A 19,347-nucleotide genomic window follows, 5' to 3' on the forward strand; every position below is an offset into this window, starting at 1 on the left:
TTACTGTGCCTTCGTTTTCTGCTCAGTTTGCATCTGAATCAGTTCCTTCTGACATCAGAGCCACCTCGTCTTTTTTTCTTGGAAATAATGTTGTCCTGGTTTAGGGAGCTCAGTCAGTTCACCAAAGGGCTAGTGCACAACTGCCGGTAGGAGGAGGGAAGTGACAGGAGAACAGGTAGAAGGGCAGAGCAGTAACTTACTTGTCTTTTCTGACTGCACCCTCACTGTATAATTTGAAGAATTGCGTCTGTTAAAGCAAATATTTCCCCTGTGTATCTGGGCTTTGCTGTTGCCAGGACCTCCACCTCCTCACTGTTGTCTTTTGTTTCTTCAGAATGATAGTCTGTCTTCACTCCTTTTCCCCAGTGGGCCAGAGAGGAGCCTGATGAATAAGTCCAGTACAGCTTAGGCAGGGCTTTGTGCCACATACCACTCAGCATTGGTGAGTTTTACTGGAAGTGAGTACACTGGAAGAAATGATAATAAACAGAAAAGATTTATGAAGTGCAAGTGGTGTTGTGATCTCTCAATATAATTTAATTAATTGTTCCCCATCCTGCAACAACAAAATTTACTTTATTTGTAAAAATAATGTATTTAATTTCTGAGTGATTGTTTAGGCAAGCTTGTGGTATTTAACATGGACGCGTTGCAGGTAGTTAAGTTTTTTGGGTAACCTGAAATTCTTTGTCAACATTTGGTGGGACAGCTGAAAAACTGTAGGTTCTTTGATTTGCTGAAGTAGAGGATACCTGTATCATTGTGCAAGAAACAAAATATTAAGAGATAAGATTGAGACAGTAAATTGTACATCCCAGGGAACTACCTGTGTTGCTTCCTTATGTTTTCAGTTAGTGAACAGTCATTTGGTATGAATCTCTTCTTTACATTTCAGATATTTTTCTTTGACTTGATCTTCCTTTTATTATCAAATATGTTTAATTTTCACTGTTGGAGCAAAAAGGGATTTTTTGTCCCTGCAGATTATTCTGCTTTTTCGTCGTTATTGTCCAACTTGATGAATCAGTATTTCAAGTCTATGCAAGTGTTTCCTAAGAGCTTTCTGCTTATGGTTTGAGATCTGTATACTCAGCTAGGGGACTCGAGCTTGCTGAGGCAACCCTGTAAAAGAAATGGCAGAAGACATTCTTCAGTTTCCCTCTGCATTATAGCTAGCCAGACCTAGGTTTAAATCAGTAGTTAGGAATTAGGATGTCTGTGCTTGTATCCTAATTAGAAATGCTGTGTGCATGTGAAGGACGGTGTGATAGAAAATTTTGTGGTGCTTTTGGTAAATGGTGCAGAAAAATGATACATTTTAGCAGGCTCTGTATTGACTTGGAGATAAAATGTATGGCTTTAGGCTCTCACAATACATCGTGTTCTGTAGGTGGTACAGCTCTGGCTATAATGTTTAAAAGAGACATTAATGATGAGAGATGTAGGAGCATAGTTGAGACTTTAAAAACTTGCTAATAATAAAATGGTTGAGTGCTAATGGGAAAATCAGTTTAAAAGAATATTTCAGCAGTACCAGATTGTGATGGATAGATCAATTTTTGTGCAAAACTAGCCTCATGAGAAATGAACAAAATAAGGCACAGTAACTCAAGCAACTTTTTGTTCCCCTCAAAAACAGAAGGTGGAAATTTTAAAAAGTTCCTGAATAAGCATTATATATTATTTCAGACAGTAATTAGCTGCTTTCCCATTTGCCTAAGTAAACTCAGTCAAGTTTCTTCTTTGCACTTTTCTAGAGTAAACAGAAACTACTTAAATAGTTTTAGTGGGGAACTTTTATCTTCTGATAACAGGAGTTTAGGTACATGGATGTCTCTAGAATGCTGTCAGGGTACTTATGCCCGGAGGTGAGGGCTGCAGTCAGCATGCACTCTTGAGCAACTGCAGACCTAGGTAGCTCTGTTAGGAAAGCTACTTCTCTGTCTTGACAGGCAGTGCAAGTGTAACTGAATCCAGTAGCTCTTTGTTAGTGGGCTGAATTAAAAAATGCTTAAGTCTTTGTAATTTTACAGTGGGTGAACTATACTACAGAAAATTTTTGGTTTGGCTCATTTGTTTTTCTCCCAGCTCATCCTCCTGTTTTACATCATATTCTAACCCCCCAGGAACTCTGGTCCCTGTAGACAGTTGGCCAAAATGTTAGGTTCCCCCACTGTAGCTAGCAAATACTGTCACACTGGTGTGCACATGTGTACAGGTGGGGAGCATATAGGGAACAGGATTTAAAGCAATGTACCCCATCACACCTCTGCAGTTCTGTCCATGAGTGATGCATGTATTTCCCTTATCAAAGAAGTGAAGGCAGTTCAAGGGTTGTATGACTAACTTCTGTCTCCCTTAGACATCAGTTCGAATGCTGATATTTTAATATTTGGAAACAGCCTAATATTAATTTGCTGATCTAAGATGACATACATAGCTTATACAAAGTGATTTTTTTGTGGTATTCACTGTTTAAGTGAAGAAAACTCCAAATTTGTTTCAGGTGGTCCTTTTTTGCATGTTGACAGGCCCCTTTCCTATTATTAGTAGTTTTGGTTATAAAAGTGAATTGGTATTCCTTGATACTTTGTATAAAGAGAAGTTAGGTGAAATTTTGTCATCCTTAGCAGTAGTCTGGTGCTGTCACCTATTTCATATGCCCCCTAGTATGCTCTCTTGCTTTTCTGTCTCACACATTCTATTCAGTGAAATGTTATTGATCTATAGTAATTTAAATGCAGGCATAAGGCTTCTTGTTTTTTTCACTGTATTTTTTGTGTTTGTTTTTTTTTTTTCTTAGATATTCAGAGGGTTGTCTGAGGCTAGCTATGTAAAAAATCCCTTAGTGATAACAAGTTTCCATTGCTCTAGCATGTTAATAATAGCTTACTTCAGTTAGCAGGTACCAAAATCTTTGCTGTGATGATACAGAAGTACCTTTCTACATATGACATGAAAAATTTTTAAGTCAGATCTGTAAATGAAATAGCCTAAGGAAGTGGTAGAGCAAGACAAACAACATCCAGCCTTCCAGCTTGCTTTGGTAGTTGTAAAGTACTTCAGCATGTAATACATTAATCATATGTTCATGCACCTTATGAACCAAAAAGGAAGGACCTTCTTTAAATCTGCAGCTCAAGTAAAGCCAAAATATATCCTTGGTCATAGGTGACCTCACAGCCCGTATGCTGTGTATGAGTAGCAACTGCCAGAGCTGAGCTTTTTTTCATGTGGGAACAAATCGGAAGCAAATCTAGGGTAGGATTAATTATTTGGCTGATGGCAGAGCCCTTTCCTACTGCTGTATTTCCAGAGGTGAGCATCACTAACTCCTTTCTCACATGTGTGGTTTGTATTCCCTATGTGATGGGGAAGGGACTCTTAAGTGTCTTGAGGAAGACAGTCGATGGATCCAGGCTGTGTGAATTGTTTAACCCCTGATAGTGTGCCCCAAGCCTTGTTACTTCCAAAAATAAACCTGGAGTTCATAGGATTGTCTGTTCATACACGCTGTGTGGCATGTGTGAGGTAAGCCCAGCTGTCGCCAGAAGTGTGGGATATGAACCAAACTAATTCTTTCCTGTGGAGTAAATCTGGTGAGCTGCGAAGGGCAGAGGTTTTAGCAGCCATGCAGTGCGCCCCTTCGGTCCCTGCGGAAAGGACCAAGCTGAGAGGCCATCCTTGATAGCTGCAGAAATTATTTGACCTGCTGAAAAAGGTGTTGCATGTTGGTGAGTAGCCATGCTGGCTCTGCCTTCCTGCTGGGCTTTTTTCAGAGGGTGTGTAGACTTGCAATAGGCATCCAGGGTAAAATTAGAATGACTACAGACTGCAGTGAAATCCTTGGTGTTGAGAGGCTGGAGAGGATGCAGACTAGACATCTGTGTTGCTGTAGGTAAGGAGGAGAAGTAGGATGTGTGCTTGAAGATGTAAGAGATTTGGCATTGGTTTGTATTGGTGACTCAATATAATTAAAAATGGGTTTTGAACGAGGGACCCTGGCAGAAAAAATATTCACACATTTGCCATGTATTTATTTTGAATCTCTCATTTGAACAAAGTGGGTATTAGAAATGTTGGCTGAAGAGCTATATCTGTATTTTCCTTGCGGTTACTGCTACATGCTTCCTTTCTATCTTTTTTTTTTATTATTATTCATCAACGGTTGTAAGTGTTAGAGGGTAAAGAATTATTTTCATCTCCTTTGAAAACTCAGTGGTCTAATTCCTGGTTTGTTTCTTCTAGATCACAGCTTTGGTATATGTTTTGAAATACTTCATGAAATGCATCAGAATTTGATTGGTCTGGGAACTTAGAGTAATTATAGACTCTTTAGAAGGGCTAAAAAATTTAAATTTGTATTTTACTAGTCAGAATGTAAACTAGGTTGAAATCAATTTACTTCAGTTTATATCAGTGGAAATGGTTTATTTTCTTCTGTTTCTTTTTCATACCAAAATTCCAAACTCTGTTCATGAAAGTTGGGAAATAAAAAAAATATTTTTTTTCCCCAGCATAGGATACTCAGCTTTTCTGAAGGCATGTTCAGGAACAGTGTGCCATCTGCTGTCTCTGGTTTTGGCAAGTCTATTTACTTAATCTGTTAACTGAACGTTTAACTCTGAAGGTGCTTCTTGTTACATCGGCTGAGAGAAAGTGATTTTGGAATTACACCAGGGTGCATGTCTTCTGAAGTCACCTGGTGGTCTGAGAAACTTCATACTGTAGAATCAGTTGCAAAGTATTTTCTAGGTATATTTTCATGTATTTTTAATGCCTTGTGAATGGTGTATGCATTTTAAGATTTAATGCTTTCTGAAAAGGAGGAGTAATTTTATGACTGGTCTAACTGCAGAAAAGCATGCAACTTCACATGAGTGTTAACCAGCAATTCTTTAAAATTTATTTTAAATATGTTTGGTTTGCTTTGAATTCTCCACTAAAAGACCTATTTTACAGTTAGAAGATAACTTTACCAATAATGTGGGCCAAGAGTCTTGAATTTGAATGTAATAAAAATGTCCCTAGACCATAAACCTGTGGGTTTTATTCTGGTGCATCAAGATTAAAAATAACTACTTTGGACTGTTAAATTCTGTATATGAATTAAATAAATGTAAAAGACATACCTCGGTGAGAATGTAATCTTATGCTTTGTGACTGTTTGATGAAAAAATTCCTACAGAAGCAGTGCATTCTCCAAATAGCACATTGAAATAATTTTTGTCAAGTTTGAGAGAGAGGAAAAAATCCCTTTTTGACAAATCCCAAGTATTCTCTGCATCCAAAACTGCACTGGATTTGGTTGAGTTCGGTGGTGACTGTGTTACGTCAGAAAAGAACTTAATGAAACAATAGCTACTCTGTTAAGAGACCTGGATTGCTGTGAAAACTGTTCAGAGCAAATCTCCTGAACTGTTTAATAAAGAATAGGGTTGTTAAAGGTTTGTTTTCGGCACTAAGGGAGCCATTGATACCAAGATTTTTATCTTTGCTCACTGGCTTGTTTGAGGTTTGCTTCTCAATACAGTGTGCAGGAGAATTGACAGAAGACTCTCTGACTGCCCTTTTTCCTTCCCTTCTTCCTCAACAGGTTTTATTTAAATAAAACAAATTTTTTATATATATATATTTTTATTTTTTTTTTGCTATTAAGCAGTATCTTTTCAGGACTCCAGCAATATTTTTCACTAGAGAAATCTCTCAACCCAGAAAAATAGAGCCAGGTGAACCGTTCTGCTCAGAACAGGATCTTCAACATAGCAGAGAGTCCTTTTCCTGCATGATGGGTCTGTCTGTCTGAGCTGGTCAGGTTTTGTGACAAGAGGTGCTCCAATGGGTTGAGAAAAAAGTATATGAAACAACTTTTGCTTGTAAATGAGACTGGCAGTTGTTTCAGAATAATAATGAAATAATCCTGATATGGACAGCAGGTGAAGTATCCTTGCAAAGGTTTTATTTTAAAGTGGATTGAAACAACAATTTAATGTAGATTCCTTCTCATTTAGAGCAACATACTTCACAGAGATATATTAAAGCACTCTATAAATATTATTTGGTATTGTGATAATATTTGGGCCTTTTTGTCTTTCTGGCATTGCACATATCCATACTTTCTGTGAAAGTTACATTAAAAGATGGTAAGGTTGACTGGTATTCCGGTTACTGATTCAGGAAGAAATTTTATTGGCTTTTTGTGTGTTGTATGTTCTCTGGACAAAAAGCACTTATATTCTTCAGCAGAGAGTCTCTTAAATATAGTTCATAATACTAGCTGGTCAATGCTTTATTTCCCCCCACTCCTTTAAAAAGCAAAAGAAAAAATCCCAAACAGTAATTACAGAGGTATGTAATTTTAAATTGCAAGGAGAGCAAGTAAATTAAATGTCTGGGGTTTGCTGGAGCCAAGAGTTTAAAACAAACTTTAGCAAATATATGGCATCAAACTGTCTACCTCTTTCTTTTTTCCTCCGGTCTGCTTATTTACTTCAGCTGAAATTCTGAAGACTTTCCTCAAATGAAATGTTTCCTTGAGAAACTGGGTTGTTCTCTTGCTAGCACTTCTAATACAAAAGTTTAGGTATTTTCTTTGGGAAATGTAGGCATAATTGTCTCAGATAACTCTCCACGCCTTATGCAGCAGCTTAGTTACTTAGCTTATCCTGTGATGCACATTTTCGATGTAATTGGGCTAATTTGTACTAAGAAGTCCAGGTACTTTGCCTGAAGCACTGTTCTTACTGCCCTAAAGTTTTGAAGTCCCTACTGGAAATCTTTGCAGTGAGAACTAGCATGATTTTATTTATGACATCTCTTCCTACAAGAAATTTTATCAATTCTAAAGTACTTGATATGCATTAAATTAATAGGATATCATATTAATCCCAGTTGTTTGTCTTTATTTTCTTTTATTTGGTGTACTAAGTATAAAAGCAATAAGATAAAGGTTTGTTTGGAATTTCTGCCTTTCAGCTATAGCTGCAGGAGTCTGGTGCTCAGTTAGGGGTTAGGTGGCTGGGCAGGGATCACAGTTCAGTCCCATGATACAGCACGTGTTTGGCTGTTAGAGTAGGTTTCTTAGATAAGAGATCCTCTTGTAAATCATGAAAAGAGTGTCTGCAGTATGTATAGTTATATAAGGAGCAGTAAATGGTCAGTGGACGACGTTTCCTTGAATAGACAAGCTAAAGGACCTTCTTAGTACAGAATGTCTCTTCAAATGTCTTGAAATCTGTCTTGTTGGCTGTGACCTAGACAGATAGGACTGCTCCACAGCAGTGCTAGCTTGAGTATTCCTGCTGCAGACACTTTCCACTGTATCTGCTTGTTTTCAGGCTTGCAGAAACTTTCCATGTGTATGTTGTTTTTTCTCCCCCCCAAATGGAAGCTTCAGCTTTTTGGAAAATTGGAGGTGGTGAGGAAAGCCTTTAGTCTATTTATTTAAAAAAAAAGGACAATATTTTCCTGTAAAAACCATTGCATCTATTGAACAGCTGTATGGTGTAAGCAAAGATTTGAAAGCTGGAATGTGAGATGTCATAGAAAGTGATATGACTTCTAAATTTGCAGCTGAGGTCTATGCAGTCGGTAATTGAAATCTCTATTATCAATCTTCCACAAAAGTCAGAGGTTGAAATATTATTTTTTTAAATCCAGATCAGTTTCCTAATTCAGCTGGTCAGCTTTGTAGAAAAATTGTCAGCAGAACTTCCAGGTTGGTATGCAGTGTTGCAGGTTTGAGGGAGGTACATTTAGGATAAGTTAAAAGTTTGGTTTTGAAATAAATATTCTGTAACTTAGAAGCCTCCAACAGTATATACAGTATCACAAATGAGGAGAAGGAATAAACTGGGATCCTTTTGTAACTGAACAAGTTCACGATTGTCAGCTGTTCATTATATTTATACCTGCCATATTTGTGTCATGCAGGTTATTTGGAGATCTTGCCAAATAGTAAAGCTTACTTTCTATACAGAAAATAATTAAGATCAAATTTGTTGGGTAAACTCAGAGAATTTCACAATTGTTTGATAAGTTGCTGCTCAACTGTTGTCCATCAATTACTGCCCTGCTAGAACTTGGCCATCTTACTATATTAGTATGTTGACATAAACACTTAGGTGAGTTGAAGAGAGAAAGTGGTAGGTGTTTGGGGTGTTTATCTGAGGCCTGATTTGTGCTATACTTTGGTGACTTCTTATTTATTTATTTATCTTGTAACTTGCTATATACAAAACATAAATTATAGTTAACCTTCTGTTAACAAGTTTTCATTCTACAAGGAGACTTGCTAGAAATATCAATTATAAATTTCAGTAAAGATAACATAAGGAATTGCTTGCATCTTGAGCAGGTATACTTAAATAATTTCTGTTATTAGTCCTTTGGAGTGCTAATGCTATTGCTGAATAAAAAAGCTAATATGAAAAAGGCTATGGTAAAACTTCCACCTGTTGTAAAGGACTGTGGGATTATTTTGGCATTTAGATACTTTCAGAAGTCAGAAATATTGTGATTGAGCATCTTCTCTTGAGTTTGGAGTTCAGCAAATACTTAAGTTTTGTTTCAAATTGCAATTATTTCAGCATTTGGTGGAACTGTTATGAAAGCACTTATTTATTTGAAATAGTTTAAAGTATTTCCTTTAATCATGATTCCAGGGTGAGTATATTTCTTCTAGCTTATTGAATCAAATCTGTGTGTTTTTTGTTTCTTGAAGTTCTTTCGGAAGTCTTGAAAGACACAGTGAACTTTGTCTGCTCAGAAATCAATACAACCAGAATGAAGTATTTTGCATAATGCTCTACAGCTTAAAGACTGAGCAAAAGCCCTGTTGGCCAATTTGGGACTAGGAGTTAGCAGTTACTGTAGTATACCTTCCAAAAAGTAAAACTTGAGGGTTTTATGTGTACAGACAAGATCCTTCCAATGTTAACTGATAGAGGTCTTAATATGGTGAAATTTTCACAGATAACTCACCTGTAGGAAAAAAATAGTGAAGGTAATTCTGCAGTAATATTGATTATATTAACATTTTTGCTGCAAGTCTTAAATTTTATGTAACTTGAGAGATTTGTAATGCACAGGAGAGAATCTGAAAAGCTGTTGTTTGTTTTTTCCTCAAGAATCAAATTTGAAATGAAGTAAATAGTTCGAAATTAGCTTATTACATGTTGATGCTACTTGTGCTGGTTACTAAAATCTGACTGTATAGTTTTTGGGGAGGTTCATAGTTCCTCTCCCCTCTTTTGTTTCCCTTTTCTCTAATAGCAGCACTGTAGAGCTCACTGTATTTAGAGCTCCTGACCCGTGTTGTCCGTAACCCTGGTGTAAGGTACGCCTGCTAAAAATACACCAGCAAAACAGATTGCTCCAATCAGCAGAAATTGCCCAGCTATTGGAAGCAGAGTTTAAGAGGTGTGGTTCTTTATGCTGTAGAGATGATTAAAAAGCTTTACTAAAAGGTAGTTTTTAAAAAAAGTCTGATAACTTGCATAATGATTTTTGACTGCTTACTTGATCACCTGTTTTAACTTAATCTTTAGCTGATAAGGAAGTATTTCTTAGAGGTAATTGCTGCCGCTAATGTATCTTTAACAGTGTCCTCACCTCATCTTCCTTTCTCTAGTTATCACAGGAATGTTATGTAATAGTAGTTAGTTCTTACAGGGAAGGCAACACTGTGTGTCAGTTCTTCATTTTTGATGTGATCTTTACCCATTTATGGGAAACATCTCTCACATAGTCTGTTCTCTTTTCGGTTTGCTTCCCACTCCACCCCCTTTTCACCTCTCCTCAACTGAAAACAAGATTCTCTAATTAGCAAGTTCCGTATAAAATCTCTTGCAATAAAGACTGATGCACATACAGGAGTGCTTCTGGAGAAGCACTAATTTTACCAAATAAAAATTTCCAAAAATGTTTTAATAACAGTGTAGAGCCTCCTCCACTTAAATAGCATAGGTGTACATATGCTCTGCTGAAAATACTTCAGCTACTGAAGAGTCGAAAGAAGTCCTTGATGAGTGGTTAAAACTGTACATTCTTTAAGGTAAAAATTGCCTTTTTTTTAATTTTTGGAACTGTTTATTGTGAAATGTGGTGTTGCACATTGTGAGCCAGTGTTCCTCGTCCCCAGCTTTGATCACCACTGAATAAAACAATATTGCATGGAGCAATTGACGCAATTACTTGTGGTTTAAATACTTCAGATTTCAATATCTAGCATGTTGTGCCTGTGATAGCTTGCTTCAAGGTGTGGTTTTAGCCATCTGACTAAAACATTAATTATTAAATTACTCTTATTTATCCTCTTATATTCTGGAGGCTCTGCAGAGTTTACATGGATGCTTAAAACTACTGCAATGTTGAAGTAATGATCTATGCAAGACCTCAGTTATAAGAAATGAAATACAAAAACACAAACCCCTTTGAACAGTGAGGACACTCAGCTAAACAGAAAGCAGCTTCCAGATCTGGGATTCATATCACAAAAACTAAGGGTTGATAGTGTAAAAAAATACTATGAGGGAGGATGGCCTACTATATGAGTAGTTTTGCATGTAATATTAATATACAGATATAAATGTACATGCTTTTGTTATCCAAGAACTGAGGAGAAAGCTACTGAAAGGTTAGAGATTAATTTTAAGGACAGCAGAGGAAGAGCTCTTTTGTAAGCCTGTTAGGAGTCAGTCACTTTGATGTTCTGCTCCAAAGGAGGGAGGGAGAGTATAAGCACCATACATACAATAGAATTTTTAATAACACCATGTTTGCATATTTTCCGTTGTTGAACCTTCTTTCTTTCTCTTCTGCAACAGCACTCTTCCCTAAGTATAGGGAAGGGAGATAGGGCGGTAGCAAATAATGGCTTTGTTTATTTATTACAGTGTTCAAAATTGTAACGTAAAGTATATTGTGTGAGTGCTCAGTCTGTTGTTTACAGCTCCTCTTCCCCCACCATGACCCTGTGGATTATGCACCTATCTTTCTCCTTCCTTCCCTTCTCTCTTGGGAAGTGCCAAGTGCTGCAACTTTCCATCCTCCTCCTCAGAGAAGGATGGCCCTCTTAATGCAGAGACAAACTGGAGCAGCAGTTTGTTGCCATCTTGACAGATTCACAGTCGAAGTTCCCTGAAACAAAATATTGGGAGGAGATCATGATGAATAATGTGGGAAAGATCTGCTGAGTCTGGGAAATGTTTTGAAAGAGAGTGGGCAGTTGAGCAGTTTTCCAGGGGACCTATTTGACACTAGCTGATAAATTCTTGTAGTTTATCTGCGTTATCTTAAACTGATCTTGAAATTGCAGTGAGTGAAAAACTGTCCAACTGTATTGAATCTTCTGTTCTACTGGATCTGAAAAAAAACCCCTTAATGTCTTCATAGTTTCCACAGACCTCTACTTAAATACCTGTGAATAGTACACATCAGTCTTTTTTCAATTTCATTGTAAAATAGAATAGGTATGAAATTTATTAATTTTTTCTAAAGATAAAATGTAAATGTAAAATACGCTGTTAGCAATGAAGAAATTTAACGTAATCTTAATAAGAATTTAAAATTGCATAAGGTACAAATTTGCATCCCAAGATACCTTTTCTTGTTTTTAATTACCAAAAATCATGTCTGAGTTCCTTTCCCAATATATTGCTGAAACATGATACAGACATTGGACGTTATGCGTATTGTTTATCGTGTAATCCTGAGATTATCCCATAAGATAATGTTACATGGTTGTTTAAAGCAACTGACATGAAGGCATGTCCAGCTATTAAAATACGTAAGCATTTGAAGTAGTAAACATTCTTAATATTTCGGAACATGTTTCAAGTTTGAGCTTAAAAAACAGTTTAGAGATTAATTAAATTCATTGAAATGAAAAGTGTCTTGATGAAGAGCAAAGGTTATGACCTAGTTAATTGCTGCGACAAAAGATTGCTGGTGTTGTTAGAAAACTTCCTTACAATTTCAAGATGAAAATTTTACTTTTTATTAATAAAGAAGTAAATAGATGAAATTACTGCTATCTCTCTCAGTGTAATGAAGTTAATTTTAAAAAAGAACTATTTTTTCCCTTACCAAGGCAAGTAAACAGTGTATTTTGAAAATGTTTGGGATTTTTTGGTACATATTCACATACTGCAAAATTTTGCTATTTAAATGTTGGCTTTGAAAAAAATATTACTTTGGATTTTAAGGGATCTGTGTATAACATAAGTTACATTCTGGTTATCTCAACTTCTGGGCAGCATGAGATTCTTTTATAGGGTCATATATGGTTTTGTTGTGTGGGTTTTTTTGTGTGATTTTTTCGGAGACAGAAAAGCATTAAATGATAGTTTAACTTCTGTATGTTTGACACTACTTGCTGTCATCTTTAAATTAAAAAGCCCCTCATGTTCTAATTCTTGTTTCCTTAAAAAGCATTTTTCATTGCCAAGTTGCATGATTTGTATTTCATAATACTACTTTTATTTTTTTTTTCTCTCAGTCCCAGAAATCCTGGATAGAAAATACTTTCACCAAGAGGGAGTGTGTGTATATTATACCAAGTTCAAAAGACCCCCACAGGTAAATGAATTATGAATTATGCAAGAACTCATTGCTGCTTATTGAAATTTTACAAAGTCAGTATTGTAAAGACAGTCTATAACAGAATTTTGGATGAAATATGTGTATAAAATAGTGCAGCTGCTTAACTTTTTCATGACTGGGCATTGTCACTCTGTCTAGCTTGGATTGTTGGGTTGTTTGTTTTTCCTTACTCTGAAGGAACTTTGATATTGTAGAAATCTCTTAATAAATGTTGCCCTTTTCTCTTTCCTGCTTCTTACCAGTCCTAGTGATGTCTATGGTGTGTCTACAGTGTGGGAGTTTCTGAGATTGGGATGTTTTTTTTTTGGTGACATAGTCCTGAAGTCAGGAAATCTCAGAGGTGTATACTCTTGGAATTTAAAGGGACAGCAGTGTGAGTGTAGGGTGATGTGTAAAAAAAAACCCAACAAAACAACAAACCTGACAGTGCCAGAAAAAGGAATGAATTCATAGGAGAATAAAGAAAAACAAGAATTACAGTGGGAGAAAATAATTCACAAAATAAAGGCTGAAGAAATGTTTGGTTCTGGGGAAGACTGATAAAATAAGAGCAGTTTGGTTATCAAAAGAGTTCATGTAATATCTAGTAATTGTTCATCCTTATGTTCTGTAAGGAAAAAATCAGGCTGAAAAGTGGGGAAATACTTTTCTACGGGGGAGGCTGAGGCTAATGAAAACAGTTTTTCATATTTCATGTGCTGTTTTTACCTTATGCTAAATTAGAGATGTGAAATCTAGCAAGTTAGTGATATCTCTAACATCTAATTTGTGGAGTTTACTTTCACTAAATGTTATAGGTATAACTGAAGGGTTCCTACAATGATTCAAGTTGATGTGCGTATTCATGACATCTGTGTCACAGCTTAAAGACAGTAAAATTGAAAATAGATTTAAAATTGGTATTTTAAGGTAAGCTTTGTCTCCCCGAAAAGTTTACTTGTTGCTGTGGATTTTAGATCAGCATTTTTCAAGTGTCGTATATTTTAAAGCAGCTGAGAAACTTTTTCTTCTGAACTTCAGAAAACTTCTATTTCATTATTTTCAGTGAAAAAAACCAAATACCTTTTTTGTTCGGCCAGGGTATTATTTTTCTTCTAAGAGCTTTGTTTTTAGGCAGAAAAAGAAAAAAGTAAAGGCTGTAGAATTCTTACTGCAATTCACCACATTCCTTGAAACCATGTGACACAAGAAGCTTTTAGAATTTATAGCCATGATTTTAGCACATGGAAAATTTGCAAATGCAAACAAAGTCATTAGGAAGCTGTTAAAGTTTCCAGGGCATTTCACAAAGAACAAAATGATCTTCAACACTTGCCCTTTTAGTTTAACCCATTTGTAATGTACAATGGACTTTACAACTTTCCCATGGGATTTTGTCCTTCAGTTTCTAAGAATCTCTTACTGTTGTTCCTGGATTATGTGTAAGCTAATCAAATGTAGACAGGATTGTTTGGTATTTTTTGTTGATCTATACCTCTATTACACTTTAACTGTTAGAGAAGATTTAAAGCTATATTTCAGTATTAAAAACTTAGATGAATTATAGTAGAATGTAACTTCTATAGAGGAAAAAAATTGAAGATTTTTTTATGTTCGAAGTCTGAGAACAGTTTCAGATTACTGTATAAAATTGTATTTGTATGTGTTTGTATACTAGCTCTTAACCATAATTAACAGCTTCTCATGAAAATTATGGAAAACAGTTGTATGAATTGATCTATTATGCTGATTTTAAATGTTTAGAAAGCTACTAGCAGGAAAACACAAATGGGTTAAGATGGAAGAGGCGGAAATGAGGAATTATTTTATATAATGTACCTTGTGTAAAGATGCTACTAAGTTTTGTTCAAATACATCTTTTTCTGTACATGCAACTCAAAAATGATCAAATTACCTTCTCACACAGGCAGTTCAACTTGCATATATATTAGGACAATGAATTTGCAGAATAGATGCAACAATGTATAGTTAGAATGAGTTCAAGAAAATGCTGGTCTGTAAGTAACCTCTCAGCATTTAGGAAAATGTTTCAGTTTGAGTATTGCAGATAATCCACTCTGAAATATTCTGGGCTTCAGGTTGGTGGTTCAGTGCCTGAAAACCTGCATGAAGTCTCAGGACTGAAGCTATTGCATGTTTATATGTTTTTACTTGTCAAGTGTGCTACAGATATGTAAAATAAAGACAGATAAGTTAACATGTTAAAAATGAGTCAACTTGGGCAGCAGTTTTGCCGTTTACTGGAGAACTCTTGTTTTTTCTGTAAGCACATGAAGTGGTGTGAGTAGGGTGTGTTGTTCCCCCTTCACACCCTTAGAATTGAAGCTGAGGTTTACTCACATATTTAAATATTTCTTACAGATGCCTTCCAGGATGTCAGATTTGTCAGCAACTTGTCAGGTGAGAGTTCTTTGTGATTACAATATTTATGAGTCTTTTTTTCCATTAAATAAGCACTTTCATAAACAGGGTTTTAAAAAGTTTTGATCAATATTGTAAATGACAAGTTGGTGAAAAGTTAGATATAAAACAAATAAAATTAATGAATAAAGAACTGTCTGCAATACATAGATCACAAATGTATCAATGCTATAGAAATCATTTGGCTTCAAAGAATCAGTTTTCTTCTGGCCTCCAGACTGCTATCTCAATGAGTTTCAATATTTTGCATAATAATTCTGTATTGTAATTAATTATTGCTATAAATATTTATAGGAACAAGACCTGCTCTGGAAAAGAGATTTATATAATATTTAGAATCTCTGCTTTCTAAATCCTGATGTATCTCTGTTACAGATAAAAAGTTATTCTCTCTTGTCTTCTAATAATAGTATATTCAAGTTTTCTAAATGATATGGTTGGGTGCAGGTGCTGCTGCGGCCGCTTAGTCAGACAACATGCTTGTTTTACTGCAAGTCTTGCTATGAAATACTCCGATGTGAAGCTGGGTGAAAACTATAATCAGGAAATAGAAGAATGGTCAGTGGAAAAACACACAGAACAGACCTCTACTGATGCTTATGGTGTCATCAACTTTCAAGGTGGCTCTCATTCTTACAGGGCTAAGGCATGTATATGAAGTTTTATTTTATTCATAATCCAAGTGTGTTCATTGAGACAGAGGATGTTTCATTTAACATTGGGAACTGACGGCTGGAAACGATTTCACCTGTATTGTGGCAAACCAGTTAGTTACTATATCAAGTTTTTAATTGTGGTTTGAATTCTTTATAATTTCCTTTTCTTAGTTTATTTTTCACAACAAAAATTGCTCAAATCTATCAGAATTAGCTGTATTCAGGTACAGGTTTACCTTTAAATTGCAAATGATCCTAAGAATTCATAATCACTTCAGCAGAAGATTACATTAAGAATTCAGTGTCACTGTTCCAAGCTTCATGAAAGTACAGCTTACTCATCTATGCTGCTTGCTTACTCACTACTGTTACATTTCTATAGGATCTGTAAAGTAACATCTGATATCTTAACCCTCTACTCATGATTTTAAAACTCTTAAAAATAAAAATTATGGAGAGTAGTGAAGCATGCTTTTTTGGTAGCGTTTTTGAAAATTACTGAAGCATAATTGTACTGATCAGAATAACTAAGTTTTTTGGGAGAGGAAACTAGTTAAAAACAAGCATACAGGATCTCTTAATTAACAAGTTTACATGCACTAGAGAGGCTAGAAAACTGGAAATTCTGACACATTGTCCACAACCATTTTCTAAAGGATTTCTAGTTGTGGTATGAATGATGTAATGCTTATACAGTTAGAAGAAGCAATAATTTCTGATAGTGTGGCTCCTGTGGCCAAACTGAAGTGCTTGAAGGAGGGAGCCGTGTTTATGGCAGGAGAGCTCTGTGCTTCAGGTCAGATCATCTCTGTGGAGAGAAGGGCTCTTATAGCTTAAAAGTGCTGCAAATCGTTTTCTAGGAGTACAGAAATAACAAACTGCCTAAACTTGTTTCTGTGCTTGTTTCCGCAGAGGGCCAGTGGGGTTACTAAAACCATTTTATTGTAATAGTTAAGTTTTTAGTTAGAGTACTCTAGTAGGGCTTAATTTCTGCATAATGTTTCTCTCTCTGTTGAATAGCTTGTATTAAAAATGCAGCAGTATTTTTAACTGATCATTTGTCTACTTAATCTTATGCTGTTAAACATAGCAAGTTAAAAAGCTGCTAGTTTTAAAGTTTTCTATTAAGGAACCGTGGCTTTCCTTCCCATCAGGAATAAGGAAAGAAAAGCAGGCAGCTGGCTCTCTGTAAAATATTTTGCAAGAGGAATGCAGTCCTCTCCCCAGTAGATGGCAGAACTTTTATAAATATTTCTGAGTTTTTTTAAATTTAGAGATCATACAGTAATTTCCTAAAGACTCATTTTACTTGGTCACTATGCCAGTATGAAGGAATAACATGATCTTTCTACAGTCATTCCCTTTTCTAAACTTGCTTTCAAAACTGGTAACTGTCCCTAAGGACATAAAGTAAGCTTGTTCATTTATTGCATCTGCCGTGTTTTGGGAAAGTGAATTACATTTTCCATAGCCAGGAATAGGGTGGTGTATCCTGAAATACTTAATGCTGCTTTTTCCTCAGTGATTCTGTGATGATTTCCCATAAGAACCCTTTAACTCTCTTCTTGTGCCTGCAGTATGTGCGATTGTCATATGACACTAAGCCTGAGGCTATTCTGCAACTTATGCTTAAAGAATGGCAGATGGAGTTGCCAAAGCTTGTTATATCTGTACATGGGGGCATGCAGAAATTTGAACTTCACCCACGCATCAAACAGTTGCTTGGCAAAGGTCTTATTAAAGCTGCAGTAACAACAGGAGCCTGGATTATAACTGGAGGAGTGAACACAGGTAAAGTACCACCAATGAATGTTCCCAGTTAACTGGTTTATGTTTTCCGTGACCCAAAAGATTTAATGGACATATAGCTTCATCTTAAAGCAAAGTAAATCTCAGTGATTTTGGTCAAGTGAAAGTCAAAGAATACATTTGGAACATGTATTGTTGGAAGTGGGTTGCTGTTGTGTCTTGCAAAGAGAAGCAACACAAATGTGGGGGTTCTCCATTTTTTTTGGGCTTTTTTAGTTTGCCTTGGTTTTTTTTTGTGTTTTTTTGTTTGTTTGTTTTTGAAACTGCAGGAGGAAAAACTTAATGTGATTAAAACAAGTACAGTAATGTCTTGGAAACTACTTAGTTCTTGCTAGGCTAATATTTCTTTTGTTGAATTACTGAAACATAGCACTTTGTTTCCTTCTAGTAGATGTAGTACGGTGCTTTTTCTTTGTTGTGAGTTCCCAGATCCTTAAAGGCCCAGATAACTAATAAAACAGTTGTATTTCTTAATCAGATGCAGCATTCGATAAATTGAAATATTTTTGTGTGCAAACAGGTGTTGCAAAACATGTTGGTGATGCTCTAAGAGAACATGCTTCCAGATCATCTCGAAAGATTTGCACTATTGGGATTGCTCCGTGGGGAGTCATTGAAAACAGAAACGACCTTGTAGGAAGAGATGTAAGCATAATTACCTAATTTATATAATAATTTACCTGACTTATTTTTTGGCAAATCTGCTCAAGTGTTTTTTCACTTGCTTTGCATTGTTGGAATACTTTGCTTTACTGTTAAGACACGTTGATGTCTGTGACTTCTACAAGATCATTAGTGTAAGCAAATTGCAAAATGCAAATGAGAACAAGCTCCTTCTCTAGCACAAGTTCTTAATCTTTTTTCCCCTCATTGATATTACTGAATCAAATAACAAAAATGCTAAAGTATTACAGAGAATTAACCTTTACAGAGAAGGGTAAGTTCAAAAATTTTGGTGTGTAGTCTTCAATGGTACTATTTGCCAGAGCAGTCGTCAGTTTTCCCCAAAGACACGTTTTCAGAGGATCATTTATCTTATCCTTCAGAACACAATTCTTTTGCGATACAGTTACCTGCTTCCTTCACAAAGTGAAGAGCTACAGCTGTTGGTGTATGCTGAGCCAAGAGATGCTTGTGTCAGTGTTTCTTGATGAGCAATCAGTTCTTGTGTCCAGACAAAAATATAAGTTTCACATAAACAACCATACACATAAACAAAAATTTTAAACCTTTACAAGTAAAAGATTTTTTCTCTGCTTATACTTAGGTGGTTGCTCCATATCAAACCTTGTTAAACCCATTAAGTAAACTAAATGTCCTAAATAACCTCCATTCCCATTTCATTCTGGTGGATGATGGAACAGTTGGAAAGTATGGAGCCGAAGTTAAATTGCGGAGAGAACTGGAAAAAACTATTAATTTGCAACGAATCCATGCAAGTAAGTAATTTGTGGTGCCTGAGGGCTGAGTGTTACTGTACTTGAATGGAAAAGGTACTTGCACCAAACATCCAAATGAGAAAATACAGAAATCAGTTTTTTGTTTGTTTCTTGTTTGAATTATTATTTTGCATATTTCAGCTGTTGCTTTGGACCCTAGATACCGCTGTCATTTTTAGGATTTTCTGGGACCAGAGAGCTTTCTTTTGAATAAAGTTGTAAGTTTTCCTTTGATAAAGCAAATGTTGAGGTCACTTGAGTTATTAGTGTGTTGTCAGACTTTAACGGTCTGATTGATTCCTGTTTGTGACACCAAATGGTTCAATTTCGCAATAGGGCAGTTGAGTTGCTAAAACATCATCTGTGTTTGTGCAAAGAAACCATGACTTCTTTTGATGTTTTCCCGGTTATGGAGCAAC

The 19,347-nt window shown here is 35.9% G+C and overlaps 1 protein-coding gene across 2 annotated transcripts in view; it reads left to right on the top strand.

The window, feature by feature from the left end:
- Window positions 1–19,347, top strand: part of TRPM7 (transient receptor potential cation channel subfamily M member 7) — a 57,946-nt gene that overhangs the window by 9,673 nt on the left and 28,926 nt on the right. For both annotated transcript variants that reach the window (XM_051628186.1, XM_051628187.1), the window contains exons 2-7: window positions 12,500–12,579; window positions 14,965–15,003; window positions 15,472–15,670; window positions 17,258–17,471; window positions 18,010–18,134; window positions 18,757–18,928. In XM_051628186.1, the coding sequence (XP_051484146.1) occupies window positions 12,500–12,579; window positions 14,965–15,003; window positions 15,472–15,670; window positions 17,258–17,471; window positions 18,010–18,134; window positions 18,757–18,928 (829 nt within the window). The remainder of the gene's footprint in view (window positions 1–12,499; window positions 12,580–14,964; window positions 15,004–15,471; window positions 15,671–17,257; window positions 17,472–18,009; window positions 18,135–18,756; window positions 18,929–19,347) is intronic.

The sequence above is a fragment of the Apus apus genome, chromosome 10, assembly GCF_020740795.1.
Source record: "Apus apus isolate bApuApu2 chromosome 10, bApuApu2.pri.cur, whole genome shotgun sequence".
Lineage (NCBI taxonomy): Eukaryota > Metazoa > Chordata > Aves > Apodiformes > Apodidae > Apus > Apus apus.